At 33.7% G+C, this 25791-nt stretch overlaps 3 protein-coding genes across 4 annotated transcripts; 1 reads left to right on the forward strand and 2 right to left on the reverse strand.

Moving 5' to 3' along the window:
- Window positions 1-589: 589 nt before the first annotated feature.
- LOC114311058 (uncharacterized) lies at window positions 590-9531 on the reverse strand. The gene is made up of 9 exons (XM_028257138.2): window positions 9225-9531; window positions 7507-7751; window positions 4969-5164; window positions 3604-3774; window positions 3402-3518; window positions 1503-1700; window positions 1361-1420; window positions 1178-1276; window positions 590-935 (listed from the first exon to the last, which is right to left on the reverse strand). Exons 2-9 carry the CDS (start codon window positions 7644-7646, stop codon window positions 831-833), a joined length of 1086 nt encoding a protein of 361 aa, XP_028112939.1. The 5' UTR covers window positions 7647-7751; window positions 9225-9531; the 3' UTR covers window positions 590-830.
- A 513-nt stretch (window positions 9532-10044) lies between these two features.
- On the forward strand, window positions 10045-16910 carry LOC114311056 (cell division protein ftsH). Its single transcript, XM_028257136.2, has 4 exons — window positions 10045-11796; window positions 14750-15073; window positions 15711-16011; window positions 16526-16910. Exons 1-4 carry the CDS (start codon window positions 10750-10752, stop codon window positions 16729-16731), a joined length of 1878 nt encoding a protein of 625 aa, XP_028112937.2. The 5' UTR covers window positions 10045-10749; the 3' UTR covers window positions 16732-16910.
- Window positions 16911-20362: 3452 nt separating this feature from the next.
- On the reverse strand, window positions 20363-23948 carry LOC114311057 (proline dehydrogenase 2, mitochondrial). Of its 2 annotated transcripts, none has more exons than XM_082867449.1 (4): window positions 23385-23948; window positions 21565-22210; window positions 20717-20957; window positions 20363-20585 (listed from the first exon to the last, which is right to left on the reverse strand). In XM_082867449.1, the coding sequence occupies exons 1-4, from the start codon at window positions 23895-23897 to the stop codon at window positions 20546-20548; spliced, it is 1440 nt and encodes a 479-aa protein (XP_082723575.1). In that variant the 5' UTR covers window positions 23898-23948; the 3' UTR covers window positions 20363-20545. The 2 variants fall into 2 exon arrangements, with proteins under 2 accessions (XP_082723575.1, XP_082723574.1); XM_082867448.1 differs by having other exon boundaries at window positions 21565-22205; window positions 23380-23947.
- Between the last annotated feature and the right edge of the window lie 1843 nt (window positions 23949-25791).

Below are 25791 nucleotides of genomic sequence, written 5' to 3' on the forward strand. Positions count from 1 at the left end.
CACACTAACAATGTTGGATCCTTTAGACCTACCATCTATCGAACGAGGAAGACATGTTTGAAATAATTCAATAGATTAATCATTTTGTAAACTTCTAAGCATCTAACCCTCCTTCAATCTTATCTGGATCGCGCACGGCTGCCACTGTTGCTGACTCAGCTACAAAAGGGGCAAGTGGACGTTTGGATCTATAGATACAAATATACATGGTTGTCATCTTTAAATGCAAACACCCCTTGAAACATATCGGGATCGCCAATGGTTGCCACATGTTTCAGACTCAACTAAAAAAGGGACAATTCAATCTACAACAGATGATTTACGGGTAACTCTACTATGTGATAACAATCACATTAATGATTAACTAAGGATCTCAATCATAAAGGCCTAGGGAAATAAAGAAGCACATCACTAGGTTAAACTCTAGAAAAGAATCTGATTCTTGGACAGAGGTGTTCAAAAAAACACAAATATTGCTAGTGTATGGGGAGAAAACTCGCACCGTCTCTCAATTTTCTTTCTTTGTGGTCCACCCAAAAGATTCCCTCTTATCAGTTGTGAGTGGATGCTACATTGCCACCATACACACTTTGTTCCACAAAAAACTTTCAAATATGATCTTAGATTCGAGCACAAGAGAGTGAAAGATAAACCTAAAAACTCAACTCAATCAAGCAACTATATATATAAAGCTATTAAATGTGTCATACCTATCTATATTGGTCGATGATACTGCCCAAGTGTTATATACATTGGCACAGATAATGTTGTTGACACAAGAATAAAAGAATCACTGGCAGGTTTAGCTCGTCTCAACCGTGAAGCATCTTTTAATGTGTTTTGGGAGTCGGCTGTTTCTGCCTCCCACCGGCTTCTGCTTGCTTCCCATTTTTCTTCTCATATTCCAGCTTCAGTTCCTCCAAACGCTTCGATACCTGTTAGTTAACCAATAATTATCAAAATAAAAACAATGAATAACTAAAACAGAAATACAAAAGTGGCAAAAAGATTCCAAAAGCACAAAACTACTAATGAGTCAACTTGAAAACCCAGTAAACGAGAAGTACTTGAACTTTAAGTGGATTGAGAAAGAATCTAATAATTAGTATGGTAGGAAAATAACTAATAATAAAAAAAGTAATGCCAAAAACATCTTTATATATGCGTGAGAGAGAACCTTGATTGAATAGGCCATGGGTAATAGAGTATCCGGGTTCATTGCATCTTCAGGGAAATTACGCAGAGCATGTACGAGTTTCTCGAAGGGAAATTTTATCTAAACAACAAAAACAAACCTTTATATACGCAAGATGCAATTTATTAGGATCTAATGCAGACATGCAATCTTAAAAATACTTACTAAATCACCATGGCAATATTTCAGTAGGGCCAAACCGACTTTAAAAATGATTTTAACACCCTGGACCAAAAGAAATATATCAATTTCCAAACCAAGTGGCAGTACTTCCAAGTAGAAGACATTGATAATTAAGATCACTAACCTCATGAAGAAAGACGTCCCAAATTCGAAGAGCCAAATGGAATGGGAAAGAGTAGGAGAAAACTGTTATGAACCACTGGCTTGCATACATGCTAGGGTTTATCATTTCTTGGGTAAAATGCTCTCCAAGCTTTGGCATGTGCTCTCTTACTAAACTGTCAAACTGAAAAAGATATTGCTGAACCAAAGGCAACCCCACCTAATCCGGAAGAATAAGAAAATAGTTTTCAGAGTTCTGCAATGTATATAATAATGGTCACAAACAGTAAATAAGAGCCTTTGATTTGATAATGAGTTAAAAGCCACTTTGACAGCTATAAAAGGACTCTTGAATAAGAAAACACCATCCAATATGTAAAATGAGGAATGACCAAAAAAGACGCATGTAAAAAGAAAATTCCTATATATTATTTTGGTGGCTTATTTTCCAGATCAAAGAAAAAAATTTGGATGTTTTCAACTACCACCTCACTGCTCTACACATGCACACACATACACACAACACAACCATGGAGAGAGAGAGAGAGAGAGAGAGAGAGAGAGAGAAGCAATGATTCCCTAAGAATCAGTACTAGAAGAGAATGTTAGTTATTAGTTATGCTCTGATCAAATGTCGAAAACATGCTTGTTTCCAGCTAGACCTACAAAATAGTAAAAGGCCGTGCACAAACATGTACAACGAAGCTCTTAACATTCAATCCTTCTGCAAGGATTACCCTTAAAAGTTACAAATAATATGGTTGGGGACAAAAATCCACAAATCCAACAATCAAAAACAATGGTTATTCCATAACAGTTTAAGTTCCAAGATTGGTGTAAGAAAGATACTTCAACATGCGGGATAACCTCCTTCAATCAAGAAAGTATTTTCCAATCACACAGTAGCTGATGATCCTATATGTATATTCATAATTTAATCCTTAGCTAATGATTGGATATCAAAAGAATTCGTATGATACCAGTTTACACGTCTTTAATCCCTTTCTAAGGAAATTCAAATAATCGGTAACTCAATTTATAAGATAGTATAGTACATACATAAGCCAGTATGCTAAGGCTGTGTTTTGCATTGTGATGAAATAGCAGCTTCAGCAATTTGACTGGTAGCCTCATTGCCTCACCAAAGTGATTCCTGAGCATTATTTTCTATTAAAACTATCATCCACGTCTAGGGTACAAAACAAAACTATAAAGTAACATACATCAGTAATAAGAAACAACAAGAAGCTCAGTTTTATAGCTTATGAAAATTTTTTAAGTACAACAGTGCTTCTTCTTAATACTTCGTTAAAAATGTTATTCCTATCGACTACTTCTGAATTAGACCAGCTACCTATGTTCCATGGACTCTTTAAAATAAATCAAATATCAGTATTAGGCACTTGACACCTGGATAGAAGTGTGGCATTTGTGTCCAATACTATCATACACTTGTTATATAATTGTATTTAACACTGTCATTATATATATTTTATTGTATAGTTGCTACAAATGAGTAAAGTGCCACTTTGGGCACTATGTTTCACAGAAAACCATTTTATCCCCAAAAAAGATTAACATATAAAAACTATGGTCATTTTTTGCCAATTTTGCGTACCCTTCAATTGGAGGTTTGAAGGGTATGCACCCGCACCCGACACGCATATTTGAATCCATGTAACATAGCCAGCTGCACAAACCATTCTTTTCCGTTCTACACTAGTTAGAGCCATGTATTGGCTTCATCAAATTTATTTATCTATTTCTGTTTTTCTAAATACTATTGTTTCTCACACTCTGACATATACATATACTCCATTGATCAAATAACAATAAGTTCTAGGCTGTTAACAGCTTTGAGCTAAAAAGCTAAGATGAGTCCCAAAGACTAAAATTAAAGGTGATTGGACAGAAGAATTACCAAATATAAACCTTCCATTGGGGCATGGACCGCTCCTTTCAGTAATGCAACCAATAACCAAAATACATCTTCTTCACTCATATAGAGAAGCAATAGACCAGCTACAAATCCCATCCCCTGTAGTTAAAAAATTTCAATATAATTCTGTATTCTATAAAAGTATATAGGAGAGTGATGAGGATGAGACATATGAGATAAAAACCTGAACATATCCAACATCCCTATCATACACGGAGTATGCCTTCAGAACATTGTAAAGCGACCTTTGACCAGGCCCGTGTCTCCGCTGGAAGAAAACATGTGAAGGGAAGGTACGAGATATATCACGAATAATATCCAGTTCTGAAGCAGACGTCTCATATATTACTAGTTGCTGCAGCAAAGGAACAGTGGGATCAGTATAATGACAATAACAATAATAAAAGATAAATACATGAAGAGGGGATCAAGCATAGAATGAAAAACAAACATAAAAATGAAAAGAGAACCTCAAACGTATTAATTACTAACTCAGATCACACCCCACACAACTTCACTATCTCAACACGTGCTGACAAGACCTCCAAGTTCAGATTCTTCACAAAGTAATATGTGACTGACATACACATGACTGATATTTTCAGTACACTCAACAACATTCATCCTTAATAAACCTGACAATATTATAGGTCATCTGGAAATGTACTAACTAGGTTACTTACTTAATTGGTGACCAAATAAGATAATCTTTTACATCATAAGAATGAAATTTAGTACTTCTCAGGATTGGAAAAGCATTTTGATCAGATAGAAACTTGGGAATTAAAAGAGACTTATTATGAGAGAAATTCTTATGTTGAACGTGTTCCAAAGATCCTTATATTTGGTAAAACAAAAAAAATAAAACAAAAGAAAATTTTGAATTCAGGTTAGAGGAGAATAAATTAGAAGTATGTAAATGTAAAGAGGAAGTCACAAGAATGGCTATTGGCTGCTCACTATATATTAATTACTTGATAGATCTTAACATTTTGCAAAAATGGTAGTTTCGGTTCCAGTGAAACAGAGTTTAATCTGTAGTTCTAAATGTTTGGCAATTATGCACTAAAGCTAGAGTGCTGGCTACTTGCAAACATTTAGCCTTGAAAACTGCAGCAAAGATAAGAAGCCAGAGTGGTACAAAGTGAGATGCAATGATAGTTCCACCTGATAGACAAGGAACCAAAATTTGTTCCATCTTCACAAATAGTGTATTTTTTTGTTGTTTCTTTTGTGCATATCTTTGATGCGCAACTTATTATAAATAAAAAAAAAAGAAAGTATGGTTTTAATGTACTGGGGTACTGGGGTGAAACCCCTTGGCACCCTATCAATCTACAATTATCTAACTTATCAAAAAACAAAAAACAAAAAACAAAAACAATGGCAAAAATCTTATGAACCTCATATTGGGAGTTTGACCTTCACCACAGTAATGCTCACACAAGTATTGCAGTGAAGATATATCATTCTCAATCAGCACTAATCACATCATAAAAAAGAAGTAAAGGGGAGGAAAATTTTAGATGAGAAAAAGAAGAAAAATTACCTCATAAACCCCGGGGTTCATCAGCAATAAGTCACGGCTTCCTGAGATTAACTGCCAAACAAGACCCCTCAGACAATCAGGAATTCCTTTTCTTATACGTCGTTTAACAACATGAGGTTTCCTTCTCATGTAATGTTTCCAATCACTCCCTCCAACCCCAATCATTTTCCTCCATTTTCTAATCCTCCGTTCCTCCCTGAAAAGCGCCTCATTATCAAAACAGATAAGTCTATAAGGAAATTTAAAGCATCTATCCAAATAAAACCTAGAAATCAAAACAATCCATTCTTGGAACAAGAAAGACATCTAGGTTTTATGAGTTCATTCAGGTACTTGAATGTAAGCAAACTTATAAATAGATAGGCAGAATTCAAAGCATGTCTACATTATAAGAGTTTCCACAAAGTAAAGCTCTATGAAGGCATCATTTATGCAAGGAAGAAACACAAAATTTCTCTTGCGTATGAAAAATAAGGAAAATTATCTTTGGCTAGGTCTTAAAGAAAAATGAGGCTGAAATTTATTTAGTAAGTGGGTTGATCTTTGTGGAATATTTCAATCTCAATGTTGTAAGTTAAATTTTAACATATAAATAACAAGTTAAACAAAAGGCAAGAACACTATTTTGTCCAAAACAAAAATATATAACTATTGGTCACCTCGTTAGTTGCTGAAAATTCTGCGATAAGAATACTTTCCAGGCTGCAAAAACAAGAAGTCAATAGGGCAAGCAATGGTGGACATAGGGCGAGGCAGGGAGGCACTATGGCCATCACAAACCTCAGGAAGTTCTACTTGGGCCATATACTTTTTTGGGTATGTATTAATACAATATCCAAAATTTGGCTACCACTTACAAAAGCATTTTGGGAATTCAAAATCACTGATCCCAACACCTTCCTCAGCTTAAGAGTCAATGTCTTAGCCACCAATTTGTATATGCACCCCACAAGGCTAATACATCTAAAGTAATTCAGCTCTGTTGTCCGATTTCTTCAAAATTAGTACAACTATTATTGCATTGAGACTTTTCTCAAAAGTGTCATGCTCATGGAAGTATTAGGACAAAGATCATAATACTCCAACCACCAAGAATGAAAGCCATAGCCATCCCATCAGGCCCAGGAGCTTTGTTGCCATTCCAACCTTGAGGGTTGCCACAATCTCCTCTTAACAAAAAGGTCTTTCCAACTCATCCTTATGGGCATTGGAAAGAGAAGCAAATTCTAAACAATCGAGCTGAGGCCTCCCTTAACAGTTCTCCATATACAACTGATCATAAAAGTGGACCACCCCCACGTGATTTCCTCCACCTCCCTTCTCAATCCCATTCACCACCAGGCTCCTAATATGATTGTACCACCTGTGAGTATTGACCATTTTGTGAGAAAATTTGGTGTTCCCACCTTCCTTCAACCATAAGGATCCAACCCTTTGTCTCCACTAATTTCCTCCGTCAAAGAAATACTTTAACTTGTCTTTGCCTCCTCCCTCCTCATAGCTTCTTGAGAGAGATTCTTTCACCACCCTTTACATCAATTTCAGAGATAACCCCCAACACCCTAGCCTTCCTCTGCAGTCTAATGAGATGACCATATAATAAAAAGTTGTATTGGGAAAGCAACCAGAACCAGATTGGAGAAGTTATTGATGAGATAAGGAAATTATCAATGAGAGAGAGAAGGAACTTTACTACCATTACTCCATGTATATATAGCCCCTTTCAATGGCAAACCCATTAACTCATTGACTTTCACAAAATCAGAATTCCCTCATGGTTGTTGAGATACGAGAACAACCCTTCATTCAAACAGATATAGGATCACATTGAAGTCAGCCCCAGCACACCAAGGCCTATCTCCCCCTCCTTCACCTCCAATAAATCAAGTTAGAGGACTCTCTTGTTTGGATCCATGATTGGCTGAAAATGCCAGTATAAAGCCGTCCTTACTAGAGTAGTTCTCTCTTTGAATCTCTCCTAGATCACATAGTATGAAACACTCACTCTCTCTCTCTCTCTCTCTCTCTCTCTCTCTAGACTAATGATCTAACTGAGTCACGTGGCACACCCTTGTTTCTTAGTCACATGGAACACAAAACACTTCTCATACAACTCTCAAATTAAACCCAATTTTTTGCTCATTTTCTAAGCTAAAACCCAGCTTCGCAGGTGACTATGTTAATTATGGTCACAACGGAAGTGTCATTGTCGACCAAGTCTGGACTCTCGATAGGCCTCCAATGGCATTAACGTCCACTATATCTCTTTCTCTCTCCAGTTTATTGCTGAAAATTCTCTGATAAACCATTTTCCAGCTTCGCAGGTGACTATGTTAAAATGTTTCACCATCATATGTTAAAATTAAGGCATCCGTCGTTAGGAAATGTCATAACAATACACCAACCCTTCCATGTTAGCTTAGATATATTTGTAGTTTGAGCACATAGGCAAAAAATCATAAAACATAAAGTATAAAAGGTTATTAAATAAGGAACTCACTGCAGAGTATTTTGTTTAACAATATACAAAATGATTACCTCTCATGCTCAAAGGCTGATCTGTTTTTGGCTATACCTTCAGGAGAATTACTAAGTTCTTGCTTTACAAATCCAAATCTGTCTACTCTCACAGGTGGAACTGGTACCGCCTCATACTCATCTGTTTTCTTCTTTTCCATTCCACTACCGCAGACAAGATCCCACACCCCAAAAGGCCAAACACACAATACTGTTATCCATAGTACACCCGTCGGCCAAATTTTAAATTGCAAATCACAGAAAATCTGCAGAAGGTGAATGGATATAAATAAAACAGCAGTTATTCTTCGTAACAAAAGCTGAACATAAAATAACACAATTTCACAAGACATGAAAAGTTAAGCTAAAATGAGTTTCGACCAATTGATGAAGTAATCCAATTAGCACAATGTATCCTAAAAACACGAGGCAACTACAGCCATTACAAATTTGAATAATAACCCATGAATTAAATGGACATAAATGTAAGCACAATCTAAAAGATATTCAGTATATGCTCTCTACTACAGTACAAAACAAAGAACCAACTCCACCAAGTAGTGCTAAATAGTAATTTCAAAACCCAATAAGGAATGTAAAACAACGAGGTCAAACAATTGGGAAATTATATTTTCGCATACCTATTTACCTCAATGCACACACTTAATGAAACTTTATTTTAACCTAAAATAAAATGACCATAATAAACATCAAAATGCTAGCCAACACATCTCATCTCTTCTCTCCTCTCTCTTCTTTCTTCTCTCTCTCTCTCTCTCTCTACATTCATTGTTCACAAGTAAGTTCTCTTCTGCAAATGATTTTTTATTTATTTTTTATTTTTCTATAAGTATCGTTATGTGTTTATTGTCACCCAATTGTTTGATAAAATCTCTCAATTAGAAAAATTATTTTTGTTTTTCTGCTTTAGTTTATCTAAAGGCATTCAGTTGACTAGAAAAAATAAGCTTCGGAACTCCAATAACTTCCTTGTTCGTTGCTTGAATAAATGGGGTTTGATAGACCTATGTGCATAACTTGTTTGACAAGATGCCTTGATGAATTTTGTTACACGTTAAAAGTTAACCTGCTGGGTTTGCTATGAATCACGAGTTCAGAATCTAAGTGTGATAGCAAGTTCACCGACCACCTTTCTGCAAAATCTTTTTAAGCAGAAAATGTTTTTGTGGGAAGTAATATGCTTTAGTTTAGCTGGTTTTTGATGGCTGTGTGGGTATGTGTTTGGATGGAATGTGTGTGTACAATAATTGAGTTAACGGTTATAATTGAAATATGCGGTGTGTGCACTGAGATAAATAATACCTAATCAAATTCATAAATATGTGCAGTGAGAAATGATAAAGATGTGCACAGGTAGGTAGGTGTGTGAAAATAGAATTTCCCCAGACAATTAGATGCAATTCAAAAACCCTTAAATTTAAGAAAATAACAGTTAACATTTACATCATCGACATCAAGAAAAGCAGGAGACAGAGAGAGGATGATAAATGATAAATCAGCTTGATCATCTTGCAACAGTGATTATTAAAACCCATGAACATTTTGAATGAAGGTGTAATGGGATTGTTCTATAATTGTGAATTTGTAGAGAGAGAGAGAGAGAGAGAGAGAGAGAGAGAGAGAGAGAGAGAGAAAGGGAAGGTAGGGATTCAGATATCTTGTACAACAGTTAACAGCTAAAGAAAGATCGAAACTGAAAAGGAAACAGAAGAACGAACCTGAGAGTGAGGGTGGTGGTGGTGATCTTCCAGGCGAGAGTAAAGAAGGATGATTTTCCGACGAAGGAAAATTTGAGGTATTTGGCTTTCTTTCTCGGGAAAATTTGGAAGTTGAAAAGGTATGCTTTGGGACAAGATAAAGTTCAAAGAAATGTCAAAATTCAGCCCAAATCAATGTCATTTTAGAGACAATTAAGGCTAAGTTTCGCATGTTTTTGAAAAAGGTAAAAAGTTAAAAAGTCACTATCCTATTTAAGTCAAATCATTTTATTTAAGTCACATCACTTCTCTAACACATCACTTCAAACCCAACCCAAACCCAACTCATATTTCATAAAAAGTCAAAAAGTACATTTATTTAGATCATCCCAAACAACCCCTAATAAAACATAATGTGAAAATAAACATTTCACAAATTCAAACCCTTATCACAAAATTAACAAGATAATTTTTAAAAACAGATAAAGATTAGCACTAAGCAGTGAAATTTCAAAGTACAATTACTAGTAAATAAAGTTAAGAATTTTATCATAATTAAAATTTGATTTAAGTTCACTATTTTTTTTTTCAAAAAATTCATATTGTATATTGACAATAATGTATTAAACTAATATAATTCATCATAATTAAGTGTATTTTATATATCTCTTTTTATAATTTTTTTTAAATATGCTCTTATTTTGAGTCAAGAAATAGATTAATAGATACACTCCATTCCATTCCACTAATTGAGACGTTCAAGTTGATATAAAGTCTTTGTAGTGATGAAACACAAATTGGTATCAAAATAAACAAATTGAAAATCTCATAATTAGACTTTGCAAATTCACTAAATTAACAAGAAAAATTTGCATCTATACATTAAAATAAACAAATTGAAAGAACTAATATTGAAAAAGGTCAATTGGGTGAGTAAGGTTAACAAATCATTAAATTTCTCCTCTCTTCTTTTTTTTTATTTTTTTTTATCTTTAGAAGAGTAAAAAATCAGGTGAGTTTTGTTCCTAATTTTGTTATTAAACTAATTGTATTTTTGTTTTTGTTTTTTCTTCTTAATTTCATTGAAAAATTATATTTAAAAAAAAAAAAAAAGTACTCCAATAAATTGGATCCATTTGTCACTTTCCATCCTGCCCAAATCAATAACCCAATAGCCAAATGGCCCAAACATCTATTTTCTAAGAAATACCAAAATTTCCCCACCCCAAGAAAATTTGTTGCACATAAGACCCTGACAGTCACAGAGTCTCATCCATGGCTTTTATTTGTGTGGATATAAAGCCCTGACAACCCTAAACATTGAAAAACCTCCCCAAAGACCCAATCCTGTTATCATCTTCTAGTTCAAGAACACCAGCTTCTGTTTCCACTGCCAAGTCGATCAATTCAGGTATTGCCGTTATTGTCCCCGAGAAAGCTATTCAATTTCGTAGTTGTATCGCAGCTTTTGCAAGTGTTTTCTCGAAGAAAATCTGATATTGGGCTTTAATTCTTTCTGGGTTTCATGGAAGATTTTTAATTGAAAATGGGTTCTTCGTTTATTCTTTTTTCAAATAATGGGTTCTTAGTAACTCAAAAAAAATTGGGAATTCATGCTGGAAAGTCTCAATCTTTAGGGAGAAGTAGAATTCTCAGTTGTTCGTTATCTAGTTCTAGCTATAGTTCAGCTTCTTTTCATTTATTAGGGTTTCATAGCTGTTATAAATCTCCACATAGGTTGCTTTGCAACACAAAAATTAGGTCTGTGATCAATGAAAACTGTGAAGATAAAGATACCCAATTGGGAAGGAGAGAAAATGCTGGTATAAGAAAGAGATTTTCATTAAGATTACGGCCAAGGCTGAGATTGCTGTCGATGAGATTGAAAAGAGTTTCGATTTGGTCGATATTGAATGACCTTGGGATGTTTCTGCGTAAGAATTTGAAAAGTGTGACAGTTTCTACTTCAATTTCTGTTGCCTTGGGGATGTGTTATTTGCTTTTGAAATTAACAGCAATGCCATCTCCGAAAGTTGTCCCTTATTCAGACTTGATAATGAGTCTTCAAAATGGGATTGTAACAAAGGTTCTATTTGAGGAGGGATCGCGTCGTATATATTACAACACCGATTCGTTGAGTGTTGAGAAAACTCAAATATCAGAAGATAAATCCTTAGAAAGCAATGTTCAGGATGAGAATGTGGTTGACACAGCTGAAAGCAGTGATGATTTTGTGAGAAACGGCGGAATAACAGGTTCAAATATGTTGAAAAAATTGACGAGGACTCAAGCTTCAACCCCTCTGTGGAAATACTCTACAAGAAAGATAGACCATGATGAGAGCTATCTTCTAAGTTTAATGAGAGAAAAGGGAACTACATACAGCTCTGCCCCTCAATCATTGCTTATGTCGATGAGAAGTATCTTGATTACTGTATTATCTTTATGGATTCCCTTAACTCCGTTAATGTGGCTTCTTTATCGGCAACTTTCTGCTGCTAATAGCCCGGCAAGAAAACGGCGACCTATTAACCAGATGGTTAGCTTTGAGGATGTGGAAGGCGTTGATACTGCCAAGGTAGAGCTTATGGAGGTAAGCTATCTTTATTCCATGACCTTACATCAAGTAGATGAATTTCTCGAGTTTCATTTTGCCAGCAAATCATTTATATTACTGAGTGTGCAGCTTGAATGTGAGTTTTTGCTTGGGATAAAGTTTGTTTTTGTGCAATGCATTTTCTCTGCTGGTCATTACAGTAACACTTTTGGAAAGGCTACAAAGCCCTGAACAAACAACTAGCCATCATTATTTACTACTTCCACTATTAGCAAGATAAGGGATCCAATACTTTTAGGCTGTGTTTGGTTCAAGAATTTGGCTAGGGATTTGAAAAGGAAAAGGGAAAAGGTGTGTGAAACTAGGTAAAATATGGGTATATTTTATTCACATTTCACCGTCATTTTGCCTTTGCCTTTGCCTTTGCCTTTCTCTTTCCCTTTCCAAATCCCTCCCCAAATCCTTGAACTAAACACAGCCTTAGGAGATGAACATATCATTGACCCATAGCTGCAGTGTTTTAAAAAGCCCTAGGCGCATCGAGGCGCCAATGTCACCTGGAGCCTGAGCGCCGAGGCGCGAGGCGAGGCGCGCACCTCACCAAAGCGAGGCGCAAGTTATAAAAGTTAAGCAAAATATTAATATAACACAATTTTCAACATAGAAAGTATTTAATATGTATATTATTAATTTTTTTAATAAGAAGAGAAGAGAAGAAGAAAAAAAATAATTAATTTTTTTAATATATATATTAGTTTATTTATTTATTATATTTTTTACATAATGTACTTTAATTAATTTTTTTATTTTGTTTTACATACATGTGCTTATTTTTTTTTATTACTATAAATAAGTATATATTATATTTTATATATTATATAAGTATATTATATATTATATAATAGATATTATAGGTATTATATAATATTATATATATATATGAATCAATTATATATAAGTATATTATATATTATATAATAGGTATCACTTTTTGTTCTCTTTTGACCACATTTGGTCATTTTATATTGAAAAGTTTTGAATTCCTATAGGCACGCATGCCCACAAAAAAAGCACTTTTTTATTTTTTTTTCAAAAAAAAAAAAAAAAAAAAGTAAAGCCCATGAAGCCCGCGCCTCGCGCCTCGAAAAAAAGCCCTCGCCTCAGCGCCTAAGCTGCGCCTCGCCTCGACCTGTTCGAGGTGCAAGGCTGCGCCTCATTGCGCCTCGAGCTTAGGCGCGCGCCTAAGCGCGCTTTTTAAAACCCTGCATAGCTGAAAAGGAAGGATTGTGAATAAATTCAAAAGCTGCAATAATTAGTTGCATGTAGCGCTTAGCAGAAAAGGAAAAGGAAGAACAAGGCTTCTTGTTGCAAAAACAAGTTTCCCTTTCTAGTTCATGTGAAATTGTATTAGTTAGTGTGTCACTTTAAATGAAAGGCTTAGTAAAGCTAAGCATGAAGCAATTGTACGCATTACAACATCGCTTAGTGGATAAAGAGTATTTCAATTCCCATAGAAAGTACATGTTTGAATGAGTCAACATAGACCAGCACCCCCTTACATGAACCTCATAAGTAACAAAGATTCAATTTTTCTCCAAATTTATTTATTTATTTTTTTGGCAAATGCTGCAAAAAGCCTTCAGGAGGGTCTTGGAAGATAGAAAGCGTTATTGGCAACAAAATTGGTGCACTACATGAAAATATTTGAGTTTTTTACTTAATACCAGAATTGGTTGGCAACAGGTGATCTGCTCTTAAAGTTTGTATAATGTAATGCATGAAGTTTACATGATAATGTTATGTAAATTATGGTTCATGAACTCAAGTGTGACGTTGATAATGGTAACCGTTTTGACGTTCAAATATGTTGGTTTTACAGGGAGAGGGTTCAGGCCTAGTCATCAGATTATTGGGCTTAATTTTAATGTTTTTGGTCATGTTTCTATAAGTCAACACAGACATAGAATCTGCAGTAAACAATTCCTTGAAATCTTGAAATGTGAGGGCACAGCTGTAAATGTGTGAGTTTAATTTACCATATTGACCGGTACATGTACCAATGTGTTTGAGTTTGTGGGTCTCTGTGCAAGCAAATAACCTATCATGGGATCCTACTTTCTCTGTCTGTTAAGCCTCATAGCTATGGTTTTTATTCTTTTGTTGAATCCGAGTTTCATTCCGTTCTTTTACGAACACAACTTTAGGCTGCATTCTGAAATGGAAGATGTAAAAATCTGTTCTTTTACGAACACACGAAGATAAATACTAGTAGAATCTTTTGAGGTGGGATGCATAATGCACCTCCATTTGCATCTTGAAGTAATTCGCTTATTTTTAAACTTTATTTAGAATGCATTGGCTAAGTTAGGGATTATTAGACCGTTAGTAAGATTGTGATTAGTTGTAACCACAATAATTTGTATCTAAATATATGGTAACGTGAAGTTTTATCTGCACCTAGAAGCCACCCAGCAGGCTTTTGTGTCCAAAGTGCAGTCATTCTGTCTATCTATCTCATGCATTTACAGGATTAGCTTTTAGGAAGCTTCTTGCCACCGATACTTCATAAACCATACTGGGGCTTGTTGTATTATTTATCTAAAATATTGTTGCAGATTTGTCAAAGTTGATTTGAGTCTGGTTGAAGATTTGTGTTTGTTGAGATTTATGTGGCAAGCATATAACCAGTGTAGTCCACTCCACTATTCTTTATAAACCAAAGTGCTTTCTGGGTGTTGAAGTATATTGCTTTAGAGTAAAGTAGCTATCCTCACAAGCTTTTTCATTCTTATTTGTTTAATTTATGAACTCACTGTCGTCATATTTTTTAATGTGGGTGAGAGTTTTTGATTTTGCATACTATTGTTTTAGCTTGCTGGGGATATTTGGAAGATTACATTTTAGTTGTATCCTATTACAGTTTCAAATTCCTTACATTCTCTTTAATCTTTCTTTTGACTAGGTGCTGTTGCATTTTTCTTATTTATAGATAGTTTCATGCCTGCAAGGATCTATAAACTACAATAAACTGGGAGCGAAATTACCCCGAGGTGTGCTACTGGTGGGTCCTCCGGGGACAGGAAAAACATTACTAGCCCGTGCAGTGGCTGGTGAAGCAGGAGTACCATTTTTCACTGTTTCTGCCAGTGAATTTGTGGAGCTTTTTGTTGGAAGAGGGGCGGCTCGCATTAGAGACCTTTTTAATGTGGCAAGGAAGAGCTCACCGTCAATTGTTTTCATTGATGAGCTTGACGCTGTTGGAGGAAAGCGTGGTAGAAGTTTCAATGATGAACGAGACCAAACGCTAAACCAGGTAACTAAACTTTCTAATTCAGATGCATCATATTGTTAGGCCCTGTTTGGGATCATCTAAAAAAAGCTATTTTCTGGCTAAGGAAGTCAAAAAGGAATCAAGATGTCCTATTCCCTTCTATGCTCCCTTCTATGTCCTCTTCATTTTATTGGTTCATTGAGTTGTCCATATCATCAAAGGTGGTGTTGTTAACTGTTATCAGATTCAAGGGGACAGAGAAGGGTGCATAGAAGGGGATAGATGATCTGGACTCATCAAAAAGTAAAAGCATGTTTGGGAAGATCTAAAAAAGCTAAGTCTATTTTTCCCACTAACAAAAAAAAAAAAAACTACTTTTCTAGCAATTCCCAAACACATTGGCTTTTTAAAAGTCAAAATGCCCAAGTATATCAACCTCTTTTAAATTTTAATTAATTGAAAAATGCTTGTGTTGAAACATTTCCACCACCAAAAGTGTATTTCTAATTTATATTTTCTGATCACTAGCTTTTCTTGTTCACAATATTTTCTTGATACTTCTTGAACCTCTCGAATTATTTTTAATTTGATGAATTCCCAAATTCTTAATGTGTTAGAATGTTTTACAAAATCTTCTCGTCTTTAACTAGCTCTCACTGCTCTCTTTTTGCCTTGATAGTTGCTGACAGAAATGGATGGCTTTGACTCGGACATGAAGGTGGTTGTTATTGCTGCAACTAATAGACCAGAAGCATTGGATCCAGCTCTATGTCGGCCTGGACGCTTCTCAAGAAAAGTATTTGTGGGTGAACCAGATGAAGACGGGAGGAGAAAAATTTTGGCTGTACATTTGAGAGGAGTACCTCTTGAGGAAGATAGCGGTCTTATCTGCAACCTAGTTGCATCTCTTACCCCAGGCTTTGTCGGTGCTGATCTTGCAAACATCATCAATGAAGCCGCTTTACTTGCTGCCCGCAGAGGTCAGTTTGAAATCTATTGTATTACCAACTAAGTAATCTGTTGATGTTGCTTAAAATGGTCGCAATCTCACCCGTGGTTCACTAGCAAATGGTTCCAACCACAAAATGAATAAAAAGAAACAAATTACACACAAAGCACAAGATATACATGGTTTGGCAATGTGCCTATGTCCACGGAGGGGAGGAGATCAAATCCACTATGTGACTTAACAATTACAGAGCTCTCTGAGTCTCTCAACTCAACCACTTTACAACCCTAATCGAAAATAACACACTCCAGCCTCAGCTCTCAACCTCCTTGAAAGACCACTAACAATAAATCTGAGTGCGTAATAAAAAATGAAAGACACCTCACAACAATTAAAGCCTTCCATGCCCCCCTTTTTGTTTTCTGATTCTTGGGTCTTTTTCCTTTCCTTTTCTTTTCTTTTCTTCTTTAAAGTTTTTATGTAAATTGTTAATGTTTGTTCTAAAAAAGTAATTTACTCACTCTAGTGTCTTGTGGATTTCTTAGGCGGCGAATGCGTGTCAAGGGAAGACATAATGGAAGCTATTGAAAGGGCGAAATTTGGGATCAATGATTGGGAACCTAGACCTGCAGCCATATTAAGCAAGAAACTTGGGAAACTGTTCCCATGGATGCCATCTCTGACGAGCAGGAATGACACGAGACAGGATGGAGGAATTCAAAGTCCCCTGGGCTATCAAACTCTAAGCTGATGAGTATTTTCTTCTTTTTTGCGGTGCCATTTTTGAAATATTTAAATTGACATATTTTGAGTTAAACTTGCTTAGAACAAAAGGAAATGTTACATTGATGTTTTGTTTTGTGGGACTTTTCCCTTTGATGATTGCAGCTGTGTTTATTTTATATATCAAGAATGTGTCATTTCTAAGTATAACAATCAATTCTTGAATTTTTGTCGAGTGGTCCTTTTTCATTGGGCTATGTCGAAAGGTGCCATGGCATGGAGTGTGAGAATATTCCGAATCTCATGTAAGATAAGAAATATTTAAGGAGAAAGCATGATTTTCAAGAATAGAAAACAAAAGGTATACCAAATCCACCTTTTGGGGCTTTTTCCATGTTTTCAAAATTGAGTGGGGAAGCATCTTTACTTGTATTTGCAAATCACGCTGAATCTTGTTAAACTTTGGATTCCAACGTGGAATCACAACTTTGTTAGGTGGGCGGAGATGGTGATCATTTCACACTTGCATTTCCCCTTTTTCTTTCTTCTTCCAACCCCACCCCCCCCCCCCCCCCCCCCCCCCCCCCCCTTCTTGTGTAACTATCCACTGCTAAAAAAACTTACCTTTGACTCTACATGATATTTGCGGAGTGTAAAATTTCCTCACATTGTAGAGAACAAAATGATTTATTAAGAGCCTTTGAGCTCTTGCAAAAGAACACAACTGTAAGAGTTGCCCTATGGAGGGTGTTTGGCCTGAAGGGTCTCCGATAGTTGAGTATGTGTAATGTTTTTCTTAGCAAAACAAGGAACATGAACTATTTCTTTATTTTCTTGTAGAGAAGAGATTGTCTGTACTTTTGTTTTATTCTTGTGACCCCTTTTATAATGTTGAATTTGATCATTCCATTTTCTCTACCCATAAAATATTCTTTTGGAAATGATCTTGCCGTCATTCCAACGTCTGTAGTTCTCAAAACAATTTTGTTTGCCTCCAAAACATCAATTAGAGTTGTTTAGTGATATACCGTTTACTATTGACCTTTCATTTTATTTTATTCTTGATATTCAACGATCAAGAATTTTGTTCTATTTTGGTATGAATCAAATCTTGATTGAGATTTTTTTGCCCACTATAATTTCCCTAGAAAATTTAGATTCTATCAGAGGATGACTACTCCTCACAAGTACATGTCATTTTCCAAAATGGGTGTGTGTTCCCATTCCCACCTTCCAAATCAGCAATAGCATTGGAAACGTGACTAAACACACCAGTTAATTGGGTCTCCCAAATTGCGTAGTGTGGTGGTGTGACGTTGACACCCATTGATTCTTCAACTTCTAGCCAAACTCATACTCTGCTTTCCAGCATATTCTCCAAGTCTTTTTGGTCCATTTCTTGATGACAAATTTGTGGTTTTAATGCATACAAGTTGTCTTGATCTAATTCACAGTCTAGTTTTGTTTTTTCCTTGTCTTTTTTTTTTTTTTTTTTAATTTTAATTTTTAAATTACAGTTGGGACAGTTGTACAATCAAAATAAAAAAAGCTATCCAGACAAGTTATGGAGCTTATGGTGACCTTTTGCTCAATTTGCTTGTTCAAATCCAGCCAATAATTGTTTTCCTTTTCTTGTTTTTTGGGGGTAAATTAAATAAATAAACGAATCCATGCCTCACTTGCGTACAGGTCAGGTAATGTAGCCGTCAGTTTCTAAACACAATAATTTGAAAAACAGATGTATTTCCACCAATGAGATCCCTTTATTGATCCACAAATCTTCTTGGAAATAGCCCTCTTTTTAGGATGAAAAAATGTGGGGATATATAAATAAATTAAATTTAAATATATTTTGAAACTTGTTCAAATTTAAATAATCATCTTGTTGACTTGATTCGATTTATTTTCAATCTTATCTATTGTGCCGAATCTTACTTTCAATTAAAAATTATGAAACAACTTTGTAATAATTCAAAATTAAAATGGGCACGACACCATGAAGTGATTGTCTTTGTTTGATTGGGATAACTCTCACTAATCTATGTTAGAATTTACAATTTGAAAAGAGATTTATAAAACAAAAGGGATAAAATAGAATAAAATAAAAAATTTAATTTACATTTTCTTCTATAAATCTCTATCTAAATCCAAAATTTAAACACAACCATTGTGTTAATTTGTTTAATTTGACTGGATTCATACCACAATCATGTATAATATTAATTTAATTTGTTTATAATATTATCAAATATAATCCTCCAATAAATTATATGTTTGATAATGAGTGCCCAACTCATAGGTTGTCTGCACTAATCCAAATCTTGTTTAGTTAGACTCCTTTTGGGAATGTGGTTATAAGTAGCGTTTGGGCGTTTGTTCAAAAAGCCAAATGTGGCTATTTTGTGCAGGAATCCGTTTGGGAGGCTAGTAAAATGCGGCATAGAAATTTACAAATATACCCTCCATTATTTTTAGGAGCTAGAGATTGAGAGGATGGTGAAAATTTGTAATTACACAATAGGGAAGGGGTATTTTGGTCTTTTTATATTATGACATGGTGACATAACATCATAAACAAATATTAACAAAAAAAAAAATAGAAAGTAAAAAAATCACTTTTTACTAACTTCCGAAATCACTTTCTAAAAAACTCAAAAAGCTTGATTAAAAGTCAAAAGTCAACTTTTAACCATCTCTCAAAACACCCTTAAAAGAAAACAAAACCTTTAAATATTAAAATGTGTACAACAAGATTTGTTTCCACAACATTCAAGCATCACCTATTATCCTTGTAGAGGAAATATATAATAGGTTATATCACATAATAATTATACTATCCAAAGGCATGGGAAACGAGATGTTCTATTTTTAAAATTTTCTATTTTGTTAATTTTCAATGAATTTCAAGATATGAAAAAAAATATTAAAAATATAAAATTAAATCACTCCTATGAAATACTCACACGCAAGAATGGGTGTTTTGTAATTTATTTTGTATCAGATAGACCTTTTGTTTAGGAGAAGTTAAAGATGGTCAATTTGTTAGTTGAGGAAGAAAATATTAAAATTACCAGTTGGACTTGAGTTTTCAGTTGACATTAAATTGTAACCTGTTATTGATTGTACGTTCTAAAATTTTACTCATTCAAATCTATAATAACAGTAGTTTCGTATTTAAAAAAATATTCAAAATTTAAAATGTGTAAATTAGATTCCGATTTAAATTTAAGATTAAATACAAAAATAGTTGTTGGTTTCTAATCCTTAATTTGTATGAATTGTATCTCTAAACTTTGCAAATTAATTTAATTTAGTCTCATACCTTGACTGTCATCTTAAAAACGTATGAAAAATATTTAGGGAGATTTATCTCATTTCTCACTTAAATGAACTGCAAGACACGCAAGACACGTGAAATGCAAAGTATTTATCATAAAACAAAACACATCAAAGTTTTTCATTGCATTATTGAGAGTCAAGTTACAAGCGTTTGTTTTGCTATTTAATTGATAGTATTTGGCATAAATAGATGTGTTAAAATATCATTTATACCTTTCAATGCTTGATATGAGACTAGCGTAACCATTTTTGTATGTTCTTTAAATAACAATTAAACGAAGGGACTACATTTGATTAATATAAGAAGCTTACACTCTAGATTCGAAAATTGAACAATTTTTTTTTTAATATTTTTGTTGTAGACATAACATTTCTATTGTTACATATCATCAAATTGTACGGGGCAAGTAATGTAAGGATCAAATCAATGTAAACATCATCCTATGATTTGCAAACTAATTAGACTACAAACAAGGCTCCAAGAATCTCTTGGAACATCACTCTTAGAGAATTGCAGCCTTTAGTCTCCTCTTCAACTCCTTCCTGTAACCATCACAAATATATATATACAACAAATCAAAAAATAAAATAAAATAAAATAATAAAAATAAAAAATCTCACAATTAAAATGAAGATTTTTGTAAAAGTGCTTTTGCATGAATAGGCTAGTTTACCTCAAGAGTTGTCTGTCAAGGGCTGATGCAGATAAGAGTCCTCTGTTCTCTTCAGCTCTCCTAAGAAGGTAAGGTATGATTAGCTCAACAGGTCCAAATGGCATATACTTACTGACTTGAAACCCTGCATTTCTCAAACCAAATGAAAGCGAATCCGACATTCCATATAGTTGAGCAAATTGAAGTCTTTGGTTTTCCTTTCCAATCTGCAACTCTCGTGCTTTCGCTGCTGCCATGTTTCCTATATCCACAATTATCACAACATCACATATTAAATCACTGTTCTTCAAAAGTTCTTGAGAACTTTGCCCCTAAACTAAATTTTCATTCAAGTAAGGATTTGTTTGGGAAGTGACTTTTTAACTTTTTAAACAATAACATGTAAAAAGAGAGAGAATGGAAAGAAATTGTTTGACTTCTTTTATGATTTTTTTGACTTTTTTAGCTATTTTAACCTATTATTAAACATACTCTAAAACCTTTAATAAAGCCTTATAACTTTACAGATTGGTCCAATGTAGCAATTATGTTACATTTTGTCCAACACTTTCCCATTAAATACATTATATAGACCTTCTAAAAGTGAAAGAAATGTAATAAAATGGCTAGATGAAAACAATTTGGGAAGTTTGAAGGCTTATTTGAATGAACATTTGGTTTAGGGACTCAATTGAAAAATGTGCATAGTTCAAGGACTTCCTGTATGACTTACTCTTTTTAAATAGATCAAAAATTAGTTTTTTGAATTTTCAAGAACCATCTTTCCAAAATAAAAAATATTAAAAGATAGATATTTTTTAACATTTCACCATTTTTGTATTCCAAAAAAAAATTTGTTTTGGATTTACCTGATTCAATATTATGTGTTGCCAAAACCACAGCAGCAGAGCCATCAGCAGCCTTCTCAATCAAGTAAGAAGAACAATCATTAAAACAATCATGAGTTTGATCAATTGTATTATGAATTGGAGATTCAACACCCAAAGAAGCTGCTAATTCTCTCTCACTCCCCATATAAGCTCCTCTCACCAACTTAATCCCCATTGGCACTCCCATTTTCTCCGCGGCATTCGCAGCTCGAAACAATCTCTCCTTTGCATCTTTCCTATAAGCTTGAATTGTCCCAAAAACAATTGGATCATCGTCCCTGTTGTGCTCAATTGCAGCAGAGTAGGTGAAGTAATCGATGGCAGGTTGAACAGAGGTGTCCTCCGCATCGATTACTAGAGGGACGCTGGCATTGGAGCAATTTTGGCAAATTTTTTGGAATCTTTGATGGGCTAACTGGAGGTCTTGTTCTTCTTCTGGGGTTAGAGGGTTTGGTTTTCGCGGCGTGTGGTAAAAAGGGCTCGAATCGGAGAAGATTGGGAGTGTTTTGAGTTTCCATGGAAGTTGGAAGGATTGATTCATGTATTCCCATCTTAGGAGATCGCTTACTCTTTGGAGCAATGCTAGGGGGCAAATTGCAGTTACCTTCACTATCACAAAGCTTACCTGTTCACGTCAATTTCATTTTGTTAGTGATTTTTTTTGTTTCCTAATATTTTGATCAATTTTTATTTTGAAAATACTTAATTTAGATATACTTATTTACTTAAAATATGAAAAAAAAAAAAATCACTAAATTCTTGGTATCTATGATTTGATTAGTGAATAGTAAGGGTAAAGTTATAGTTACCACCTTATTATTATACTATTTTTAATATACCATCTCATCTCATGTATTACCATATCATTTGATATAAACATGAGTGGTGGTGAGACCCATTACACTAATGTTAAGTTAACACATGAGGTAGTATAATAAAGTGGTAAGTGTAACATTATTAAAATAGTAACTCATATTTACCGTTAAATTTGATCTAACAATAAAATATTGGGTAAATTACGCTGACCTTCCCTCAGATCTGTACAATACAATAAATCTTGGCTCCTTTAAGCTCCTTTAAAGTTTTAAATTATATAAAACTTGGGCTCTATTTTTATCGAAAATTTGTTAGTTGTATAAATTAAAAAATACTATTACCATTACTTTTACACTAAAATATTAATTTTATCTTGTTTCTTTTTTTATTTTCATACCATTTCAAATAGTTTCAGTCTTTTTAATCTTATTAAAATTGTAAGACTTGTTATATTTTTTCCAAATCTTAAATTAATTTACCCATAAACATTTTATTCGTAAACAACATCAAAATACAAAGTGAGAAAAGAATGAAGATAGAAACAAAGAAGAAACAAGGGAATCATAATAAAACACCATTGTAATAGTTTTTAGGTAAAAATATACATTTAATTTTTATCACTTTCGTTTCACACCATTTAATTGTATTAATTAACTACGATTAATTTTTTTAATAGCCTTTTGTGCATTTTTTTAAGCGGAAATTTCACCTCAATTTAAAATTTAAAAAATAATTACAAGTAAACGGTAAATTTTATAAATATTAAAATTAAAACAATAATCTTTTCTATGAATTTATAATAGTAATTTTTTAGAAATACCACTGTGTGCTAACTTCTCATTTTTTTAATGCTAAGTGTTTGAAGGACTACCCTGAAACAAGGGTTGAAGTGTAAAGATTTAGGATTAGAGGATCAAAAGTGCAATTTACTCAAATTTTTTCATTTTTTTAAAAATTTTGTGTTCAAGTCAAGTAAACCTTACAGAAGATCGAGGAAGAGACTTGGTAGCTTCAACAGTCTGAAGAAAACATTCAAAATTCCGATCACAAGATTCATTATCATTGGCATACTCCAACGCATAATTCAACATCCCTCTAAGGCTGCCGGACTCCCAAAGCTCCACCGCCTTCTTCCCCGCCTCTGCCGGAGTTTCCCCGGCGCAAAAATGCTCGAAAAAAGTCCTCCTCACTACCCCCAACATCACCTCCCTCAAAACCACCATGTTCATCATCTTCGAATTCATCGCCCACATACCCAGGTCCACCATCGGCTCTATCGCCGCCGCGTGAAGATTAATCGATGATCTCAACAGTTTTGTAGTTTTCACAGACGAGAACAGCTCCTTCACATCGTCAAAGTTCAGAACTGTGGCGGTTGGATTTGGGTTTTGGGTAAGATTGAGAGGGGAGACGGCGGCAGAGGTAGCGGAGGCGGAGGTGGAGGCGAGAGGTCGGGTGAAGGAGCGGAGGCTTTGGAAGACACGGTGGTTGGCCATTCAAATGAAAGAAAAGACTTTTCACCGAGCAGTGAAGGGAATTTGATAGCGTTAGGATGTTTTGGGAAGCTATTTATAAAGGAATTTGAAGCTATTTTTACTGCCAGAATCTATATTTACTTGCTTGTAATTTTTGGAATGTTTAGCTTGGTTAAAGGTCAAAATTATCATTTATTGACATTTCTAAATCCGTAAAAAGTCAACGCATGAACAAATTGAGGGTCATTTTTGATAAGATTAAAGGGTCATGAGGATAAAATTATTGATATGAAATTATTAACGTAGAGTTTAGATTCAAAAACACTAGAGTTCTCAAAAATTTTACCAAAAGTTTTACCAAATGTGTCCCATGGGTGTGGGACCCACATGAGATCCACATTGTGTGGGTCCCACACCCATGTGAGATATTTAGTAAAACTTTTAGTAGAATATTTGGGATCTCTAGCATTACTCATTTAGATTTGTATGAATTGTATGAATTTATGTATGTCAGTCGTTTGACCGATTATCGAGATAGATGCCGGTTGATATATCAAACAGAAGTAACAATCATAATTGATAAGAATAATGTTAGTAGTCTAGCAGTCCAAATTCAATAGATGAATTATTTTTAGGAGTTGTTTAACAATGGCTTTTTTAGTTAATTTTTTGACTTTTTAAACTTTTTTAGTCATTTGGTATTCTTGTTTGATTTTTTTGATTTTTTGGCTTTAGAATGACAAAATTACTCTTAGGCCTCGTTTGGCAAGAGGCTATTTTAGCCAATTAGCCAAAAAGTTACTAAATTAGTCAAAAAGCCAACAACTCATACAAAAAAGTCAAAGATTCTCTTTTCTCTCTACTTTTTGCACATCTTTTCGTAATTAGCCAAAAAGTCATCCCAAACATACAAGTTTTTTTTACCTACCTTTTTAGCCAAATAGCCAAAAAGTTACTAAATTAGCCTGTTCCCAAACGAGGCATAAAATGATGTTTTTTGACTTTTTATTTGTATATGGGATAGTTTGATACTTTTGTAACTTTTTTTTTTTTTTTTTTGTGATTTTATAACTTTATTTTTTTGTCTTTTTTAATATGTTTGCAAAGATAAAAATTTAGGTAATATTTAGGTAAGCTTCACTTAGACAATCAGCGTGATGTAATAATGCTTCACTGGCACTCGTCTATACCTTTTTTTTGTTTTTATTTTTATATACTAATTTAATTAAAAATAGTGAAATGATTTATTGTTTCAGCTAACAATTGTGCATCTCTGTTTTCATTCTTATTAAAATAAAAAAAAAAAGAGGCTAAAATTACAAAAATAAATAAATAAATAAATAATAATAATCAGAATTTGAGTCTTTTTTTTGGTTTATCCAAAATTTAAGCCTTATAAGAAAATAAATTATAAGTTTTTAATTTTATGAATTTAGATCTTAATTTATTTTAAATCTAAATCTTTTGACTATTTTCGCTAAACTTATCAAAAAAATTATATTTTAGTCATTAAACTAAAAAAATATTAGTATTTTAGACATTTCAGTAAAACTATATTGAGTTTAATGATTAAAATATATATTTTAAATAGTTTTATTTAATGAAAATAAAAAAATAGTTTTGCATTAAAAATAAATCAAACTATTAGAATTTAAATTAATAAAATTAAAATGTAGGGTTTATTTTGTCATAATGCTCAAACACTAGAGATTTTTTTATAATTTCTTCCAAAATTTATTTTCATGTTATGATTTAGGATAAGGTAAAAAAAATTTAAAAGATCTTGAATAAAATTCACTAAAGAATTAGGAAAGTAAAACAAAAATAGACATGCCAATTTACTTAAAATACATCAAATCAACTTTTTTAAGAAATGATTTTATTTGAAAAAATAAAGTAAAAATGTTATTCAATC

The sequence above is a fragment of the Camellia sinensis genome, chromosome 4 (assembly GCF_055761805.1).
Source record: "Camellia sinensis isolate YWXY chromosome 4, ASM5576180v1, whole genome shotgun sequence".
Taxonomy (NCBI): domain Eukaryota; kingdom Viridiplantae; phylum Streptophyta; class Magnoliopsida; order Ericales; family Theaceae; genus Camellia; species Camellia sinensis.